Source organism: Homarus americanus, unplaced genomic scaffold (genome assembly GCF_018991925.1).
Source record: "Homarus americanus isolate GMGI-L3 unplaced genomic scaffold, GMGI_Hamer_2.0 scaffold45562, whole genome shotgun sequence".
NCBI classification, from domain to species: domain Eukaryota; kingdom Metazoa; phylum Arthropoda; class Malacostraca; order Decapoda; family Nephropidae; genus Homarus; species Homarus americanus.
In genome coordinates, this window is record NW_024744839.1 from 10146448 (window position 1) to 10167790 (window position 21343).

The 21343-nt window shown below is 41.2% G+C and overlaps 1 protein-coding gene across 1 annotated transcript; it reads left to right on the forward strand.

Moving 5' to 3' along the window:
• The first annotated feature begins 489 nt into the window (after positions 1 to 489).
• Positions 490 to 3907, forward strand: LOC121878120 (zinc finger BED domain-containing protein 5-like). Its single transcript, XM_042384111.1, has 2 exons — positions 490 to 978; positions 3815 to 3907. The coding sequence occupies exons 1-2, from the start codon at positions 490 to 492 to the stop codon at positions 3905 to 3907; spliced, it is 582 nt and encodes a 193-aa protein (XP_042240045.1).
• Positions 3908 to 21343: the final 17436 nt, after the last annotated feature.

Here is a 21343-nt window from a genome sequence, read left to right on the forward strand (position 1 = left end):
AGGTATGTATTCTTGCATGACATCAAGGATGAATATCTGTTCTGTACACATCTTGAAACTACCACAACAGCTTTCGATGTGATGGAAAAGTTGATTTCTTTCTTCACAGCTAACGGGATCATCTGGGAAAATTGTTGTGGAGTTTGTACTGATGGGGCTCCGGCGATGCTGGGATCGACATCGGGGTTACAGAAGCACGTCAAGGAAATAGCTCCGAATGCCAAAGGAGTTCATTTTATGGTCCATCGTTTTGCATTGGCGTCGAAAACCCTCCCTGATGCCCTGTGCAAGATCCTGGAGGCAGTGGTAAAATGCGTCAACTTTGTGAAAGCAGGAGATTTGAACTTTCGCCTTTTCCAGAACCTCTGTAGATGCATGGATTCAGAGTATGAAACCCTCTTCTTTTATTCCAAAGTCCGATGACTTTCCACGGGTAATGTTGTGAATCGAGTGCTCGAACTTCGGGGAGAACTTAAGTTGTTCCAGGAAATGAAAGGGAAGGATGATCTACTAAGTCACTTCAACGAGGTGTTGTGGGACCCACGTCTTGCGTACCTGGCACACATATTTGAGCAGCTAAACTGGCTGAATCTCAAGCTACAAGGCAAGGAAAGAAATGCGTTTCACCACACGGATTGTATTTGTGCATTTCTTGACAAACTCCAGAACTGGCAAAGGAAAGTCAGTACAGGAAATGTTGCCATGTTTGAGAATCTCTCAACTGTTCTTGACGATATTGAAGAGGATCGTCTACTTGACCCATCACTCAAAAATGAAATAATTCAGCACTTGAAATCCTTGGAAAGTGAGCTCAAAAGGTACTTCCCAGAATTCGAGGAGGAGGAAGGGAAATTGGTGAGGAATCCTTTCTCTAGCACTCTTGATATTGCTGCCATTTCCGACGATGTTCGGGACGAATTTCTTGATCTCAGGAACGATTCTGCTGCCAGAGACCTCTGTGAAGAAAAATCTCTGACGGTATTCTGGTGCTCAATGTACGAGTCATATCCAAAAGTTAGTGAGATCGCACTTCGAGTCCTCTTGTCATTTTCTACTACTTATTTATGTGAATCTGGTTTCTCCAACCTTCTTCAAATAAAGAATAAAAGCTGAAACCGGTTACATGTGGACCCAGACATGAGATGTGCTTTATCAGTGACTCAACCTCGAATCAGTCGACTGACTGAAAGGAAACAATGTCATCCATCCTATTGAACTGTAACAAATTATGCATTCTGTTTGATTATTGTAAACATTAAAATAAAGGAAGAGTACCAAAACAGTTTATTTTCATCATTATTTGTGAGGGGCTTGGGAGAGAACTGAAGGGGGAGCCACGAGGATGTTGAGAGTGTCTCATGGAGGAACGGAGTGAAAAAGTTTGAGAAACACTGGGCCCCTTCAGCTCATGTGAAACAAATTTCAGCATAAATATTAACGAAATTGCGTTTTTCGAACTTTAAATTCGTCATTACTGTTGTATCTTGGTCCTGCTCATATCACGTCCACTAAACAAACATATTTGGTCGTGTACGAAACTAGGTTTTACAATTCAGTTTTTGCGCGTCTATCACAGATTTACGGTCACATTTCTCTACATTCGCTGTTATTATATTGTTATGCCGAAGCATAATTCGGTATAATATTGTTTGTAAACTAGGCGTTTTGATTGTTTTCTGTCCCATGCATTAGGTATTTCGGCAAGTTTAGGGAGATTTTATTGTATATATTGATGTATTACTTATGTATGAATATTCTAGAAAGTATTTCATCATGTTTGTAAGCCTCGACCAGAGTAGAAGATTCTAGAACCACCCAGGACTCTTTGGGTGTTGCTAGGTTGTTCGAGAGGCGTCTGATGAAGTATATAAGTAGCACTGGGCTGCCTAGTGAAGTTAGTCAACGGTGTCTTCTCAGAGTACCAGCCTAGTACAAGCCTAGTAGAACAACTGAAGATAGTTGTCGTGCAAGTATTGTGAAATTGTTGTGATCAATATAAAAGTGAAATGACTAAGGAATTGTACACTGGTAGTGTGCCGACTACAGTGTATATTCGAAGTGAGAAGTCCAGCTGTGAAGCCATTATGCTGTTAACAATGTTGTGAAAAATTAGTGCTTATTAAAGAAGACTACAGTACACAAGTGTGTTTCTGTGACCTGGTGGAAATCAACCAGTCTGTTGTTTGTCTGAATACTGTCGCGATCCCACTACCCTTTATACCTGGGGAGTGAAACCTACCCCAAGTTATTAACAAATAAAGGAACAAATAGGGAACACGGCAATAATTATCCCCACAAAAACCTACTCAACTAAATGTACTTGAATAAGTATGAACAAGTTGAAATAAGTAAGTCACAAAAGGGAAGATAATTAATTAATTCAATTTATGTTCTAAAGGGAGTAATGACTAGCAAACATGAATTTAAGGGTATAAGTAATTGTATATTAAAATAAGAGTGATGCCGGAAGGGTGAAAATATACCGTAAGGAGTTAGACCAAACGAATATTACTTAACATAACTATATTACACAGACATACAAAATATATACATACAACAATCCCTACAAAATAGTTATTTCCTACCAAACAGGAGATTCCTTACCACCAGGACCCCTTCCTAGGCCTAACTAAACGTGTCACTAATACCTGATACCCCTAGGGCATTGCAGAAGACTGGACAAGGCACTAGACAAGGGTCAAGGCTAGAGAACGAATGGACACGTCTACCATATGCCACGGTTTTTCGCTACTGGGGAAGCGTGGAGCATGCAGTGGAGGAGAGCGTCTCATATCACGTGATCCAGGACATTTGCTGGATAGTTTATATAATTAATTAATACTACTCTTGATTTGACTTAACAGAGTAAGACAATGATGCATATTAATAACATACATAAATATACAATTAACCTAAGTAACTAAGAACAATAATAATATAATAAGTACAATTAACAAGTTAATAGCTTGTGTGAAATGTAGGCGTGAACATATGCCTCACGCTATGCGAGTTCCCGAGCGCTCAGGCACGTGATAATACTGATACAGAACGTCAGAAAATTACCGGAGATTGGCGGAACAGCCAATGGTAATTAGACAACACTTGTGAAATATAAACTGCTTCTCTATATACGACCCTGGCCGGTGGTAACCAGTGGTGGAAGCTGGGTAAGCGGTAGAGGAGGGTCATAACAGTATGTTAGGAAAGTTAGGTGGGATTTTCAAAGGTGAAATGTTGCTTTATCATTGTCATTGTTACTGTTATTGTTGTCATAATAAGTTATTACAGAATTGCTTAGGAAAGTTAGGTAATTGTATAATTGATGGACGAGCAAAAAGGGATTCGGTGAACCAGGTTTCGTACACAATCAAACGTGTTTACGTTTGGTGGACCTGATACAACTATATTGGCGGATTTTAAATTAGCTGAAAACACTTTTTCGCGAGTTTTTATATTCGGTCTCTGTGTTATCACAATCACGTGATCTACTTGACCAATCTGAGCAACACTCCAGTATCTAGGGAGATTTACATACGCAAAAATTTGGTCTTTATCAATATTCCTTCGAGTTTATGCACCCCCCCCCCGACTGAACTCCGAAAACAAGAACACCATCATTGCGAAACACAGAAAATATTTTCTCCTCTGCCATTTTAAACCTTGCCCACTTAAGGGTCCCCAATGAAGTTGATAGCGAAAGTGGACATATCGCCATAAATATCCATCGCCTCCGGAAATAAAGGCCATATTCGTTTATAACATTAAAAAAAACTACACATGAAAACCTATTTCAGTTACCAATTTCCCGTTGTAGCATGAAGTGTTAGAGGCGTGTCATGAAGTGTGTTATGGTGGCAAAGTGTCCCAAAGTATCATGAAGGGTCCTAAAGTTTCAAAGTTCCTTTAAGTGTCAGTGCCTAAAGTGTCCTAAAGTGTCAGTGTTCTCAAGCGCCGTAAAATCATAGTTTCATAGTGCCATAAAGTCTCAAATAGTTATAAAATGTCCAAGCAACATACAATATTGCGAAACTGTGTCGAAAAGTATCGTAAGGTGCTGTGAAGTCTCTCAGTGCCGTAATGTGCCATTGATATTGTAAAGTGTCAATAAAGTGCCATTAATGCTGCAAAGTGTCGTAAATTGTCAGTAATCTTATCAAATGTTGCAAAGTGTCTTGAACTATAGCAAGGTGTAAAGTGTGTCATGGAGTACAGTAATGTTCCATGAAGTGTCATGAGCTGTCATAAAAGTGTCAAGACGGTGCCCGGAGGTGACCCTGAATAGCGCCAGGGATACTGCTTCCACTAACACGAGGTAACTACTAATAATACTACTGTTGCGTTCTTGACATATTGAACAAGTTCACTTAGTCGACCATTTGGCATAAGCTAATGCTTAAGATTATTGGTTGTTTCTGTAAGTTAAGTGTAAATAATTATATAAAGTATGTGTCTGTGTGTGTGAGATAGACAGCAGGTACTTTCAATTGTTTTTTTTTACTTTTCTTTTTCCAGGTATGTGTGAATTAAAGCAGCTCTTCGAGGTCAATTAACACACCATATCTAAGGTACATCTAAGTTATCATATTCATTAATTAATTTTTGTTTTATCCATCAGCTAAGTTTGGAATCCTTCGTATTTCAATATAGTTTTAAAGGAACGTTAGGCTTTCCCCCTCCCTCTTTGAGGACGGCGGTGTCCCTCCCTTATCAGTGAGTAAACATGATGCCCACACTCATTCACACAGACGTCAGACATACTCCTTATCCTTACACCGTATTTGTGGTTGCCTGTGGTCCCATCTAATATACTATAGGACTCGGCGTCTGTCTGTCTGTGTGTCTGTTCTGGGCAGCTGAAACTGCACAATCGTTTTTCATCAAACTTGGTGGGAAAATCGCAAAAATTTCATAAAGTGGAACAAACCTGGTCCCATGTCGATGGTTTCTTTAGGAAGGCATTAGTAAAGGAAGGAAGATGAGTAAATAGGAGAATAAAGAAGGGGAAACAGAAAATAGTTAGAGATAACAGGTGAGGGGGAGCTGAGTTTCATCATGCGTCCGGATGCTCAGTTTCAACGTTACCAGAGCATTTTCGGACCTTACGAGGCTACAGTGTATACTTATTCCTGTGGCTGATTGTACATAGAAAAGGAGAAGAGATAAAAAGATAATAACAGGAATGCATGGAGAAGATAGAAAGGGAGAAGAGAAGGAGAAGAAACATTATTATCCTTAAGAGGCGAGCGAGGAAAGGAGATGGGAGAGAGGGATAGTGAGAGGTGGAGGTATGAATGGAGGGATGTGTTTTTTAAAGTTCCCAGAATACCATATTAAGATCACCTGTTTAATAAGGAAGAAAAAGTGCTAAATATGATGAGTAGTGTACGGATAAAAATGGAGAGAGAGAGAAGCGGACAAACAAAAGACATAATACAGACATATTCAAGGACACACAGAAAGACAAGACTGATAGACAGACTTATGAAAGACAAAGACAATAGACACATACATACAGACAGACAGACATGACTACGCAGGGTGAATATAGACAGTGAAACAGACAGGAGGTTTACAAAAATAGACAGATTTATACATGCACAATTAGACAATATGGCAACTAACATGACAGACAGACAGACAGACAGACAGATGACTGACTGGTTTACATTCGACAAACAGGCAGACACACGCCAACAACGGATAAGACTGACAGATTTGACTACACAAAGAGTACAGAAGGGCTTACAGTCAGACACCACGCAGGTGAACAGACAGTTGGGATGGCAATAGACAGGACGGATAGACTTGAGACAGATTAGAACGCATTTATAAACAAGAATAACACCAAATTGACCATAGCTGCGTCAGTGAGGGTAGGAGGTCTTACATCCACCAGCGTAAATAATAAGACGCATTGAAAACTAACACCCTTGCGCGGAAAGAGCATCCATGGTCGGTCAGTCATGTGAGATGGGCCTAAAACTGACTAACGTAGATGATGACTATGATTACTTAACACAGATGATGACTAATCTAACCAGAATCAAGGTCACTTCTCTTCATAATACAATTTATCTCGGAATAATCATCGGTGATTCATAATAGTTTTTTTTATGATTTTAACCTCTCCTTATGGCGAATATTTCTTTAACTAATGATTCTAACCTTTATTCTATTCCTTCCTAAAGTATACAAGATACTTAAAGTAACTAATAACCACGACCATGATTATAACAACCACGACCATGATTATAACAACCATGACCATGATTATAACACCTACGACTGTAAAGGGCCTGGGACTTAGGGATATAAATCCCTTACCAGACTAATCAGGATCTTAATAAAGGAATGTCAAGGACCATGGTTTTCTGAGGAATAACAAACAACCGTTTGAGATTGATATCTCTTTATTATAAAAAATATAACGCAAAACTCTGACACCACTCAACGAACATCAAGTAACAATTACGGGAGTCAAACAATTAATGCAGTAAACAGTGAATGGAGTCAAATAATTAAGGAAAGCAAACAATTAAAGGAAGCAAACAATTAAAGGGAAGCAAACAATTAATGGGAGTCAGCAATTAAGGGAATCAAACAATATAATCAAACAATGAACAGATGAACAGTGGCCCTGGGGAACGTCCCAGAACACGGATGGCTGGCGCCGCCCAACTGGCGTGGAACCCCGACTGGGCGGACTGGGACTGCAACGCTTGCGCTCAGGAGGTTGGTTGGTTGGTTGGTTGTTGTTTTTTTGTGTTTGGGCGAGTCGGCGTTGGGGATCGGCGTTGTCCTACCCAGAACACAGTGATCCACTCTCAGGGGGAAGCGTCCGTTCACCCTCACTCGAAAGACAGCGGCCGATGTCTTGATACGGCAGACGAAACACCGGGTGCACCAACGGTGGAGGGGAGCAGCGGTAGTGGTTGATGTCCAGAGAATTGACAGGTCTGGGAAAACAGCCCACGAGTCCAGGACCTATGATGAGATCACAGCCAGAATTTGGCGAACAGCGGAGTAGCTAGATAGTGACTGTATGACGGCTGAGGTGAATCCGCTAGGTGAACAAGTAGTCGCTGCCGTTCTCACCTCTGTCCAACCCCACCAAGTGTTGGTCGCACCAGCAAACGAGAGAGTTAGCAGTGGTAACGAGCAGGAAGATCGTTTCCGCCCTTACCACGACTATGATCATAACAACCACGACTATGATTATAACAACCACGACCATGATTATAACAAGCGCGACCATGATTATAACAAGCACGACTATGATTATAACAACCACGACCATGATTATAACAAGCGCGACCATGATTATAACAAGCACGACTATGATTATAACAACCACGACTATAATTATAACAACCACGACCATGATTATAACAACCACGACCATGATTATAACAACTACGAACATGATTATAACAACCACGACTATGATAATAACAAGCACGACTATGACTATAACAACCACGACCATGATTATAACAACCGAGACCATGATTATAACAACCACGAATATGATTATAACAACAACACACCATTATAACAACCACGACCATGATATACACAACCACGCGATTATAACAACAGACCATGATTATAACAACCACGAATATGATTATAACAACCACCATGATTATAACCCACGACATGATTATAACAACCATGACCATGATTATAACAAACACGACCATGAATATAACCTCCACGACCATGATTATAACAACCACGACTATGATTATAACAACCACGACTATGATTATAACAACCACGACCATGATTATAATAACAACAACGACTATGATTATAACAACCACGGCCATGATTATAACAACCACGACTATGATTATAACGACCACCACCATGAATATAACAACCACGACCATGATTATATGATTATAACAACCACAACCACGACCATGATTATAACAACCACCACCATGATTATAACAACCACGACCATGATTATAACAACCACGACCATGATTATACCAACCAACAATGATTATAACACCATGATAACAACCACGACTATGATTATAACAACCACGACCATGATTATAACAACCACGACCATGATTATAACAACCACGATTATAACAACCACGACCATGATTATAACAACCACGACCATGATTATAACAACCCCGACCATGATTATTACACTCACGACCATGATTATAACAACCACAACCATGATTATAACAACCACGACCATGATTATAACAACCACAAGCATCTGGAAAACGATGTCACTGTACTCTGTCAGCCGTACAGCAGTTCTGCGCTAGGGAAGCACTAGCGTTCGAACTGTACCACCTGACTCGCCACCGGGCACGAAAGGCCCACGATCACTTGTTACTGTCTTTATGAAATTCTCACCCTCCCCATCCTTCACGCCTTCTGTGAGGGTACCGGATTCCTTAAACCCCCCCCCCCCTCCTCACTGTCACTGTAGCATACTTCTTATTCATATATTTATATTTATATATTTCAATTTTCAATTGGCAGGGCTTCCTTACTGTTCAGACCATGTCGGTTTTGCTATGTTCTTATGCCATACAGCATGACGCTCTGTGCTTGTCCTTAAGTTGTGGGAGTTTCCAGGTAGCCATTTCGTGTTATGCCCATTTGTTGTTGATTGTGTACTCATTGTTATACCATATATTTTAGCTCCTTTTAATTACTTATTGCACTCCCGTATATACTCCTACCTTCTTCCTTTAAAACTTTGCCTTATAGTATATGTAAGCTAGGTAAATTAAATAACTTTCACCTGACATGCACTCTTGGGCAGAGCTTACTGAGCAGTCTGGGTCAAGGCCCAGGAGCTTGCTTCACCGAAACTTTATCAAGTGTCAGACTCCTGAGGTCTATGAAACACTTATTACTGTTGGGTTGACGGGGTTGTCCTGGTGCCACCCCCCCCCCATCCTCCAGTAGATGCTGAAGAATGTTGCCACATCCGAGTGAAACGTTTCCCCCTATATGCTGACATCGGAGATGCGTGTGACTTTAATTCTAGTTTACTCATTATACGTCGACATTACCGGGGGAAAACTCTACAAGCTGCTGTCATTGTTAAGTGGAAGGGAAGGGAGTGCCCAACCACTGTGGAGGCTCACCCACTCCTCCCCCCACTGTATGCAGAAGCCTATCATCCTGGCCTGCATTTTGTGTTTTCTGCTCTCATTGGGGTCACACCTTCACTGCCTGCTGCCAACGTGATCGTCCCAGATGTCGCTTCTGCTCATATAACCATAACTCCACCGCCTGTGCCCAGAAAATCAAAGACCACCTTAATAGGGGTGGTGTGGGCTATGTAGTTGATCCCAGATGTTGTAACTGTGGCGGCCGGCACAATGCTGACTCACGGCAATGCCCCAATCGCCCGTCTGTCCCAGGGGAAAAGCCTCCCCGAAGAACGCGTCTACTACAACGCCTCCCCACAGTCTTCCGGGCCACACCCCTCTGTGTCCTCTCTGTCTTCAACAACGCCTTTTTCAATAATACCTGCCCCTGCCTGGCCTCATCTGGCTGCAACACAGCAGTCCCTGCCGTCTCCTAACTCCTATTACTGAGCCTCCTCCCCTTCTCTACTCTGATGCTGTCAGGCCTTGTGCTCCCACCGGTGCCTCCCCACAACCCCCCTCCAGTGACATTACACAGATTATATCCCTCTTCCAAGAATTTACCAACCGTATTGAAAAACTCTTCGCTACACTCAGTACTACCATCTCCGACCTACTCTTGCCCTCTATTGCCACCCAGTCACTCCTCTCTTCTGGTTTGACACAAGCTGGAAGTCCCCCTGTGAGCACCTCCCTGCTCACGGCCTACTCCACCGCCGGCGGCCTTCACTACTGGTGTAGTGCCTACCGGGCCTGCCGTGGCGTGTCCTGCTGCCCCCAAGCAAAGTCCTGCCTCATCTTCATGACACGTGGTGCCTCAATCTGTCCTCCACCCTCCGCAAGCCGCGCACGCTACTGTGTCTGTGCTGTCTCCACCAGGACTACATATTGGACCTGAGGACACCACCCCCGGCTACCCATACCCCATCGGCATGTCGACGCACACGCCATCACAATCACACTAAAAGGTATTTCCCTCAATATTGTCAATGCCTATGTGCCTCCCTCCACCCCTACTGTACCTGTCCTACCACACCATATCACCTCCATCCCCACTGTACTTCGCCACGCCTAGTACATTGGCAACTCTGAGCCTGGCCCCACTGTTTGTAAACTTTGTGGTCAACCGACTCTCACACCCTCTCTCACTACATCCTCACTTGCCCTATGATCTCCTCCTACAGGTCCCCAGCCAATACCGACACCTCTTCCCTCCCTGACCAGATATCCCTCCTCCTAGTGACAGGCCTGGCACTTGACATTATTTGGGACCTGCCACACTTTGTCATAAACAGATAAAGTGTACCAGGAATTTTGCCCCCACACACTCGCTTTTTTCTGTCACTTTATGTAACTTGCTGACAAAACCCATGATCCTTCAGGCTTCCACGCCCTAAATGCATGAGTCATAAAGGCAAGCATGAACTCCGCATGCTTCCCCGATGGGCACTATAAACGCTTCTGTGCTTCACCTTGCATAGGATGTAAGGGGGTGCCTAATAAACTAGCCCCCTTGTGAGCAATCTAAAAAAAATCTAAATCTAATCTCTGTTTGCTTCCAGCTCTGGCCTGAGCAGCATGTCTGTATCCGTCCTTATCCAGCCTCTGGCCTGTTGGCATGTCTGGAGTTGACTCATGCATTTGTTCCATGTTTGATTGAAACATTTTATTTAGCCAGAAAAATACAGATACAGAGTGGATAATAATAACAATATTAACATGGCTGAGCCAATTGAGAACCTGAGCTCTCTTTGTGGCACCTGATAATTATATACTATACATTTATCTCAAGAAAGTATTATGTAACATTTAGTATCATTTGGAATAGTACAATCGCATGGTAGTAATAAGTACATCTCATAATGTTACCACTTCAATATTTATTTATCTTATTATTTATTATTTGTATTTGTTATTTATTTATTTATTTTGTTTATTTTTTATTTATCTATACATACATATACACATACATATACATATATACATATATATATATATATATATATATATATATATATATATATATATATATATATATATATATATATATATATATATATATATATATATATATACATATACATACATACACATACACATATACATATAAATTAGAGTGGAATTTAAAAACATAAGTATAATGGGGGAGCAGTACAGCCTGGGTTGAACAGTAATAAGGTTGAACAAGAGGACAGAGCTTTCAGGATTATGTCTAGTTGGCAATTATGTTTATTGTAATGATAATTACTTATTTATTTACATGATAATTTCCTATAAAACGGATTTGATGGTACAATAAAAGCAGGTACTGTAAATATAGTAAGTGTTTCAAGAAATATTAATACTTCGACAATAGATATTTTTTTAGAGATGATTTAAAGGAAGGGAGCGTAGTCTTTGCTCGGATGTGTGGTGGTAAATTGTTCCACACCTTCACACAGTGATATTTTATGAAGGTCCGGGACTGAGAGGAGTGCATGGGGGGTGGTCTTAGTAGCTCTGAGTGCCTTAAGTTGTATCTCTGATTATTCCGGAACTGGAAGTAATTATTGTCAAGCAAGTGATTGATAGATTTGTAAACAAAGAGGGCACAGCAGTAAGTATTAATATCCTCGAATTTTAAAAATTTCAATATAGCAAATTTTTCGTTTGTGTGATCTGTTTTTTCAAGTAGGTCATTGTCCGTACAGCTCTCTTTTGTGCAGTAACCAGAGATTGTGTTTTTAAAGAGCCAGAGGCCCCCCATAGTGTGTGACAGTGTATCAGGTGTTGGTAAACAAGATCATGATAGATTTTTTTCATTGCTGTGAGAGTGAGTGACTGTCGAGTGTGATACATGATACCGCATTGTTTATTGATTTTGCTCGAATCGAATCGATGGGTGAAGTAAAGTATGAAGAGATCTTGATGCTGATGCGTAAATTGGTGGTGCGGGAAGTGGACTTGAAGAATGATGGTGGAATTTGGAGGGACTTGGGGTTGGTGGATAGTGCAAGAAGAAAAGCGAGGAAATTGGAAAATAGAAGTAGAATGCTAGGTCTTGGGGCTCAACCCAAGTGCTTCTCTTTTCTCATGTTTGTGTTTCAGCTAATTTTCGTCTTAGGTGTTATATTTATGTCAGGTGTTTGTATGTTTAGCAAATATTGCTATTTTATGCCTTACATTTTCAGGTCTTGTGTCCTAGCCAATGGTGGGGAATCTAGGGCACGTACTTGTGTTTCTGCTAAGAACATCCCCTCTTTTTATGATCTAATGTTGTAAGTGGTAGGGCTGCCAAGGTTGTCACTGGGGTAACGTTGCATCTTTCAATAAAGTGGAGTTGGTGTGGGTTCTAGGGCTCTTCTTTTACTGCGAGGGAACCACGACTGTTCTCTTCTTTCTTCTTCTGTCTCTTCCATCCATGCTATGATTGGTCCTGCCTCTATTTCCTCTAACTTTGTCCATCTTCTTTTTGATTTTTGGTGTAGGTAAACGTTTAGGGGTTCTATTTGCGCTCGTTGGTGTAGTTGACTGTTGGTGACTATGTCAGGATATCTGATGTTGTATACATCCCTTAGGGCGAAGTTTTGAGTTGTCTGCAGTTTCTTTATGTTTGTTTGTTTTATTGCATGTAGGGGAATTGGTGGATATACTAGTCGGGATTGGACAAAGGCTCTATATAACTTTAACTTGTTTTTTGCTGACAAGCTTCTGAAGCGTTTTAATTTAATTACCATGTTTCTGGTTTTTGCAAGTTTTTCGGTGATGAATGTTTTGTAGCCTTTTGTTGTTATCTTCAGCCCTAGGACAGTGCCTTCCATGGCATATGGGATCACTTTGTTGTCTACTATAATGGGGTCTTTTTTCCTTTTAGCGATTGGTATTATTTTGAACTTGTTGGTGTTCGTTTGTATCTTCCACTTTTTTTCGTACTGGTTGATGTTCTCTGTTGCGTTGGAAGTATGTTGTGCCAATATTGCTGTTGATTTGCCAGGGTATGTGATGATTTGTGTGATATCGTCTGCAAAACTTATGTATTCACTGTAGGGAGCTGGTTCTGGTAGGTCTGCTGTGTAGATATTGTACAGCGTGGGTGAAAGGCCACTGCCTTGGGGTACTCCACTTTTCAGTTCTATGGGTGGTCCTATATAGCTGCCAATTTGTATTTGTGCCGTGCGGTCGTCTAGGAAGTCACAGACGATTTTTTCTATTGGTTCTGGAAGATTTAATTGAAGCAGTTTAAATTTTAATCCTAGGTGCCATACTTTATCGAACGCTTTCTTAACGTCTCTTAATACAACGTTGACTTGGTTTCTTTCTGCTTTCTTGTTGGCTAACGGTTCCGTGATTATGGCTAGTGCAGTATGTGTTCCCTTTCTTTCAGTGAATCCGTGTTGTCTGCAGTTTAGTAGTCCATTTTCGCTCCTGTGTTTTCTGATTCTCTTGTTTATTGCCTTTTCAAATAGTTTTCCTATAGCTTCGAGTAGGGAAATCGGTCTGTAGTTAATTACTTGAGTGTGGTCTTTGGCTGGTTTCGGTATGAATATGAGTTTTGCGTTTTTGAATTCATCAATGAAGTATCCACTTGCCAAAGCTGAGTTTGATATTTCAAGGATGCCTCGTGTGCAGTTGTTGGGTAGGTATAGAATCATATTTCTTGTGACTTTTGTGAGTCCTGGTGCTTTTTCTTTAGTGTGTCTGAGGTAGTGTAGCAGTTCTCTTTCTGTAATTGGTTCCATCGGGTTGAGCCTGGTTTTGTCCACCACATGGTATGGGGTTATCCTATGTATCATTTCAGCCATTTCTCTGCAGATATGATTTTCGTGTTCCTCATCAAATTGCTCATTTTCTTCTTCTGATATTTGAAATACTTTTTTCCATTCTCTCCTGTATGCGGATTCTATCTCTTTTTCTTCAAAGAGTTTTTTCCCGTTTTGGACTTTTATGTACTTTTGTTGGTGTTTGTCGTTTCCTAGAATTTTGTTTACGTTCTGCCAGAAGTTCTTGTCATTTCTTGTGGTATCCAGGTTGTTTATTAGTTCGTTCCATATCTGTTGGTGTGCTATCAGGCTTTCATCTCTTAACTTTTGTTGTATTTGCCTTAAGTTTCTAATAAGCTCTGTTGTTGGTGGATAGTTTAGTATGTACATCATTATTTTATTGTATTGTACTTGGAGCATTCGCAATTCATGAGTTGTCCTGATGTGTGGTAGCGTTCGATATGTTGTGATTGGTATGTTGTTCTCTGTTGCCTTTTTGATGTTATGTATAAGGGTATCTGTTTCGTTGTCTATATCTTCTAGTATTTAGCCTTGGAGATCTGGGATCTTAACTTGTTCTAGTTGCTTCCTGTAGCCTTCCCAGTCTGCTTTTTGCATTTGGAAACGTGGGGTTGTTGGTACTTGGATTGGGCTTGTAGATAGTTTTATTATCATTGGAATGTGGTCACTGGTAGTTAGTGGTCTTTGTTTTATATGGTAATTCAGGAATGCCTTGTTATTGGTAAAGACTTTGTCTGGGGTTCTTGTTTTGTTAATGCCATTGAATGTGGTGAAGTGTAGTCCTAGGTTAATCAGCTTCCCTGTGCTTATTATGGTATGCAGTGCAGTGCCCACCCTGTTCCTGTTTCCGTGGCCGAATATTGGATGTCTTGGGTTCAGATCTCCTATTATATATGTTGGGCAGTTGTAGTTCAATAGTTTTATCAAGTCTGGGGCCGGCAGGTAGTTCCTTCTTGGCGGTAAATATGCTGTGGCTATTGCTATTTCTCCAAGTGTGGTAGTAATTCCCAGGAATTCATCCTCGAAATCGTCGATGATTTGATGTTTGAGTCTGTGTTTTACAGCAATGGCCACGCTATCATTTAATTCTTCTGTTTTATTTCTTTGGTAGGTTGTATATCCAAATATTTTTATTTTCTTGGAATTTGAATTGCCATGACTATTTATTAAAGTTATGACCGGAACAATGCTGAGGTATGTGTTTGCAAGGTTGTTTTTATTTGTTTCCCAGTTGCGGACGTTGTGTTGTATGATGGTAAGTCTTCTCGGTTTGTCGTTATTCATTATGTTTTGATTTTTGTTTCTTGTTTGTTGCTGTGAATGGCTTGTATGTGGCTAAGGTTTGTCCTTCCTGTCCTTGAGAATGTTAGGTGGGGAGTCAGTGGTCCTTATGCTGAAATTAGAATTAGGTAGGAAGTGAAATTATATTATGTCTTGTACATTTTATTTGTAAATATATATAAATTAGGTTGATTTACCTACGTGTTTCTGTTGGTCCTTTTCGGCCAGAATTTTATTCTTCAGCCATGACTGAGTATTTGGGAACATCTAAAGAGTATTTCATGAAGTCTACCCCACTTAAAGCTAACCACAGCAGTACGTAGTAGGTAGTAGGAAGTAACCAAACCGGGAGGTTCTACCGCCTAGGAAGCTATTGGAAGCATAATGTGCTGTCTAATGGTAGACCCTGCTGCCATATAGCATCAAGAAAATTGTGACCAAGTCCCAGGTTTCTCATCTGACTTTCTGCCATATTTACACACAATTGCAGGGTCTCAATTGTCTCTCTTTCTATTGACAACACAACATATATAACCGTACTCATTCTTGATTCTTTCTATTCTTTTATTCTCCTATGATGTCAGTCAACAGTAATATTGCAGCGGGGGCCATCTCGGATGGGTCGGGAAGGTTGTGGACCACAGGGCCGACCTGATCATCATCAAACTACAGGAGCCTCAACTGACGTCACCACGGTTGCTGGAGGATCGCCTTTTTTTCACACTTAATTTTTCCAATATTGCGGCCTGAGATTCAATTTTCCTTCTGTGGAGCACCATCTATTAACTTTTTCCCCCGACCTCTTACTACTACCTGAACTTCAACTGACCAAAGGAGCTTCACCCAAACCTTTTAATGTTTCCAATTACACCCTGTAAACCTATGTCCGTTCTAAGGGAATTATATGCACCTACTGCAACACACGTACACCAATAGCTCGACTGACGGATCTTGAATCACCCTCTTGATGATGTCATTTGGCTCAAAATATCTCTACCAATTATGACTATTTTCCTTTGTTTCCAATACTGTTCTCCCAACTCTACCAACTAATTAGAACTCTTTGAGTATACCACTTCTTGCCATGAGTCATTGCTATCCACACACCCAAACGCCGAGATCCTCTACCTAGGGGATTTCAATGTACATCACAGAGAGTGGCTTGGCTCTGCAAGGGATGACCCAAGTGGAGCTGAGGCACTCTCTTTTTCCTTACTTAATGATCTGGAACAAATAATTAAACACCCGACACGCGTTACCTGATCGACACAATCAACTTGCTAACATTATTGATATTTGTTTTACCATTGTATAACCCCTCACACTATACATACTCAATATCTGCCCCCTTAGGGTCTTCTGATCACAATCTTATTTCTATTAAATCAAACTGGGCATGACCACCTCCCCCACCCCCCTCTAAACGTCGAATATTGCACTATCGGAGTGCGAACTGGCAATCTTTGCGAAAATTCTTCTCCGACTTTCCTTGGGTTGAATGTTGCTTTTCCACTACGGACATCTCGGTATGTGCTGGCAGCATTGCTGGGGTTGTACAGAGTGGTATGAGTGCATTTATCCCATCTTCTACCAAAACTCACTTTACAATCATGGTTTAATCGCCCCTGTTCTCTTGCATGTAGGGAGAGAGAGGGGGCATATCAAGCTATGAAACTATCTCCTTCTCCAATTACCAACACTTTTTCATTACTTGTATGAATCGTCGTAATGATATCCTTCGTAGGGCCACTCTGAAATTTATAAAAAGAAAGACCGCTGTCCTGACTATCTCTTCTTCTAATAAATCCTTCTGGTACTTAAAGAAAAACACCTGTAATAACTTCTGCACTCCCTTCTTTCTTCCTCTCTTCCGACCTGATAACTCTATAGCCAACTCTCCCCCTGATAAAGCCAATCTCTTTGGCACCTTATTATCCTCTAACTCCACCTTAGACTATTCCAACTCTACCCCTCCTACTCCTGCTCTTCCTACTGAACCTATGCACTTTCCTATACTCTCTACTCGTCGGGTTGCCGGTGTGTTATCCAGGTTGGATGTGAGTAGGGCACAGGGACCGGACTGAATACCCCTTTGTGTTCTGAGGGAGTGTGCTTCCTCTTCTCTTTCGCCTTTGCATCAAAACCCCAACTTTTCCTTCTTCTTGGAAGTATGCCTTGGTTCAGCCCATCTCGAAGAATTGTGACCATTCCAGTCACTCTAACTATCGCCCCATTGCCCTAACTTCATCCCTCTCTAAGATTTTCGAAACTATCTTGAACTTTCATTTTCTCCGTCACCTTCAACGCCATTCTTTTTTTTCAGATCACCAGTATGGCTGTCGCCAGGCGAGAGGTACTGTTGATCTGCTCTCCTACTGCAACCATCTCTGGTCATCCTCTCTTAGAGATTATGGGGGAAACTTTTGTCATGGCCCTCGACATCCCCAAAGCATTTGTCAGGGTATGGCACAAGTCTTTGCTTTCTAAACTTCCTTCTTATGGCTTCTCTTCCCTACTTTGTTCGCTAATTTCTAGCTTCCTTGAGAACAGGATCCATGGCAGTTGTTGTCGAGGGACCGATCTCTCGGTCTTTTTCTACCAATAATGGTGTCCCACAGGGTTCTGTTCTTTCATCTACTCTCTTCCTTCTTTTTATCTTTGATTTACTTCACATTACGATTAATTCTATCCATTCTTACGCTGATGATTCTACTCTTCACTCTTCTTCACATTTTCACCTTCCCCCTAATTCTCAAACTAGATCTGTTTCTAGAGCTGATATCATTACATCTATCAATGCGGATCTGTGCAGCATCTCCGAATCGGGAGGTATAAACTTGGTTAAATTCAATAGTAATAAAATTCAGTATTTACCAATCACACTTTCCAAAATAAAAGATCTCCCACAAGTCACATTTCAGGACGCTATTATTCTGCCAAACTCTAAAATAGATATGGTAGGCCTCACCGTTTCCTCTCATATGTCATGGAAGCCACACATCCTCAACCTTGCAAAAGCTGCCTCCCGAAGCTAGGAATGCTGTACAGATACCGTAGCTACCTCATTCCTGAGCAGTTGCTTCATGTAGTACTGGTCTGATATTTAGGGTGGCTCTACTTCTGTCCAACTGTTAGATAGGGTGGAATCAAAGGCATTTCGTCTTATTAACTCCCCCTCCTTTAGTTCATAATCTTTTTTCCCTTTCTTTTCGCCGCAATGTTACTCCACTCTCTCTTTTACAGGTACTTTAACGGGCAATGTTCCGTGGATTTGAGATCCTCTGTACAGCCGGCAGAGCGGTGGGCTCTAGCACTAGTCTTGCTCGCGGTGCCCACCGTTTCTCTGTGAAAGTCGGTCACACTAGAATAAACCGTTATAATACATCCTTCTTTCTTCACACAGCCAACCTGTGGAATGCTCTTCCTTCTTCTGTGTTTTCATACCCATACAATTTGTCTCACTTAAAAAATATGGTTTTGCGGCATGTTCGTGGTGTAGATTATTATCGTTTTTTTTCTGTTTTCTTTTTAATATCTTTTTACTCATATTTTCTTTTCGGCCCCACGCCCCGTTGTGGGTCGATGACCTGTTCCCGGGTGGGCTATTCCCCGTAAAAAAAAATATATATAAAAATATCACTGTTGTCCAACACTATGTATTTTGGGGTAAGCATGGGCAAAACACGGGGTTGTGATTGATTTTGATTTTGCCGCTTACAGCGGCTACTTTATTGTGCACCCCACACTCATCCTGTGAGCGGTAGCGCAAAATGATTACAGAGTAGAGTTTACACAGGGTCATAATAATTAACCCCCGTTGTCAGGATATTATGGCACTGAATGTTTCACATTATTTCATTTACATTATTTGTTTAGTTCTATATATAAAGGGTAACTTATTCACAAATGCGTGAGTACAGGCGTGTGAGGCAGTATGTCTGGCCTCACACTTTGTTATTAACATTTACGTGAGAGGTATTCAAGCACATTGCGTATTTGGTTCTGTACATGAGAACTGATATAGTTACTAAGTGCAAAAAAGTGGATAAAATCTTAATATTTCGGCTATCTTGCCATTAGAGATGAAGTGTTGTGCCATTTCACACACAGTGTGCTTGGACCTGTCCCTAAAAGGTTCTATCTTCACACAGTCGAGGACGTAGTGTTCAAGTGTGTGGCCATATGTATGGCCACACACTTTACATTTAGTTTTGTTTACATCTGCTTGAGGAACATACTGCCAAAGGTACTTATATCCTAACCTTAATCTAGCGGTTACAACATCTTGTAATCTAGTGATCTTGTTACTTGCTCCATATACATGTTTCACTTGATACATCTCATCATGGTAACCTATGGATCGACTAGTGCCTGTTTGCACTAGTCTACTTGCGTCAAACTCATCAATAAGTTCTTTCCTAATTACAGTTATAAGGGTTCTTTTTGACAGACCCAAATTGTATTCAACGGTGTCTTTGTGAGACGCGAGTTTGGCGAGGGCATCAACTCATGTTTAATGAGGCCTATGTGAGAGGGGATCCACAACAGTTTGACCATGACACCCCGGTCAACAAGGCACGCATATTTGTGTCTGGCTTCAGAGACAAGAGCGTGACAACCTGAGTCGAGGGTGCCAAGGGCAAGTAGTGAGGATAGAGAGTCAGTGATGATGAGACTGTCAGTAACAGTGGTTTCTATGAATTTAATAGCTGTGAGTATGGCAACTAATTCAGTTTGTAGAGTGGATGCCCAGCTGTTAATTCTAACTCCTTTCTCAATTATATTACCGTCAGGTTGAGTCACAACAATAGCACTTCCAGCCCTCCCACAGGCGGTGTTAAGAGATCCATCAGTGTAGATGGTCTGTGTGATATTATCATCAGTCTGTAGAGTGTGTATGTGTTCAAGAGCTCTCAATTTGGCAGTGTGTTGGAGATAAATGGTTTGTATAATTAATTTTTTCGGCGGATACGTCGGTATTGTGATATCGAAGGGAACTGACCGCCAGGGTGGCAGGAAGCGCTGTTGTGTCTCAACTTTGTACAGGTGGTCTAGTCCAAACATCTTCATATGTGTAGCTGTAGTTTGGATCCATTTAGACTCAGTAGTCCCATGGTTCATACATTCTAGCAATTATAAGGAAACAAGGTTATCAGGATCACCACGCAGAAGCCTCAGGGCTATCATGAGGTTGACTTCAATTATTCTATCTTTAACACTGGGTATACCTAGTTCTTTCCTCATATTAAGTACTTTAGTGCTCATGGGACATCCTAGGATAATTCTGAGGGCTTTATTTTGCATTTTCTCGAGCTTGTCAACGCCTTTCCCGTCACGAATGACCAGGGCTGGTGCGTGGTAATCTATCAGAGATCTTATATAGCCTAGGTACACTGTTTTAACAATTCGAATATTAGCACCATAGTGCGGGCTGTACCCCGGTACACTTCTAAGAGGTCTCAGTCTGTCAGTACATTGGCGGGTTAGCTGTTGTATGGCATGTAGGGTACAAGGGACAGTAACACCAAGATATTTAAAAGAAGAAACATAGTCAATAGTGTTGTTACCTATCTTGAACTTGGCGGGGCCGCGTATGCGGTTTCCAGCTTGTTTGTTGAACACCTTAGTTTTCTCAGTGGAGATAATAAGACCGAGGTTCTCACAGGCTGCGTATACATGGTTCAGGGTGGTTTGCATTTCACGATGAGTTTTAGTATGTATAAGAATATCATCAGCATAGCTGATTGAGATATTGCTGGGGTTGTCTGGTATTAAATTTAATAATGCATTCATAAGAACATTGAACAAAGTGGGGCTAAGTACTCCACCTTGAGGGGTACCAAGTTGCATATCTTAACTTCACTTTTGTAACCCTGAAACAGTGCAGCAGCCCTTCTGTTGGTTAGGTAACCACTTATCCAGTGTAACAGCCTACCTCCTATATCCATTTTGGCTAGTTCGTACAATATCAGTTGCCTATTTGCAATATCAAATGCAGCTTTTATGTCAAGAAATGTGGTGTATCTGTTCCTTTCATCACCATGCACAGTTAGGAATGTGGTGATGCAATTATGTACACTTATACCATGGGTGAAGCCATTTATGTTAGGAGACATGTGTTCTCTGATTCTATATAAGAGTCTGCCAAGAACCATCCTCTCA

Excerpts from the sequence above, each read along its gene's own strand:
- LOC121878120 (XM_042384111.1), top strand. The coding sequence starts at position 490 with ATGAAAGGGAAGGATGATCTACTAAGTCACTTCAACGAGGTGTTGTGG. Across the intron at positions 979-3,814 it reads GTGAAGAAAAATCTCTGACG|CATGAAGTGTTAGAGGCGTG; the intron begins GTATTCTGGTGC and ends TTCCCGTTGTAG.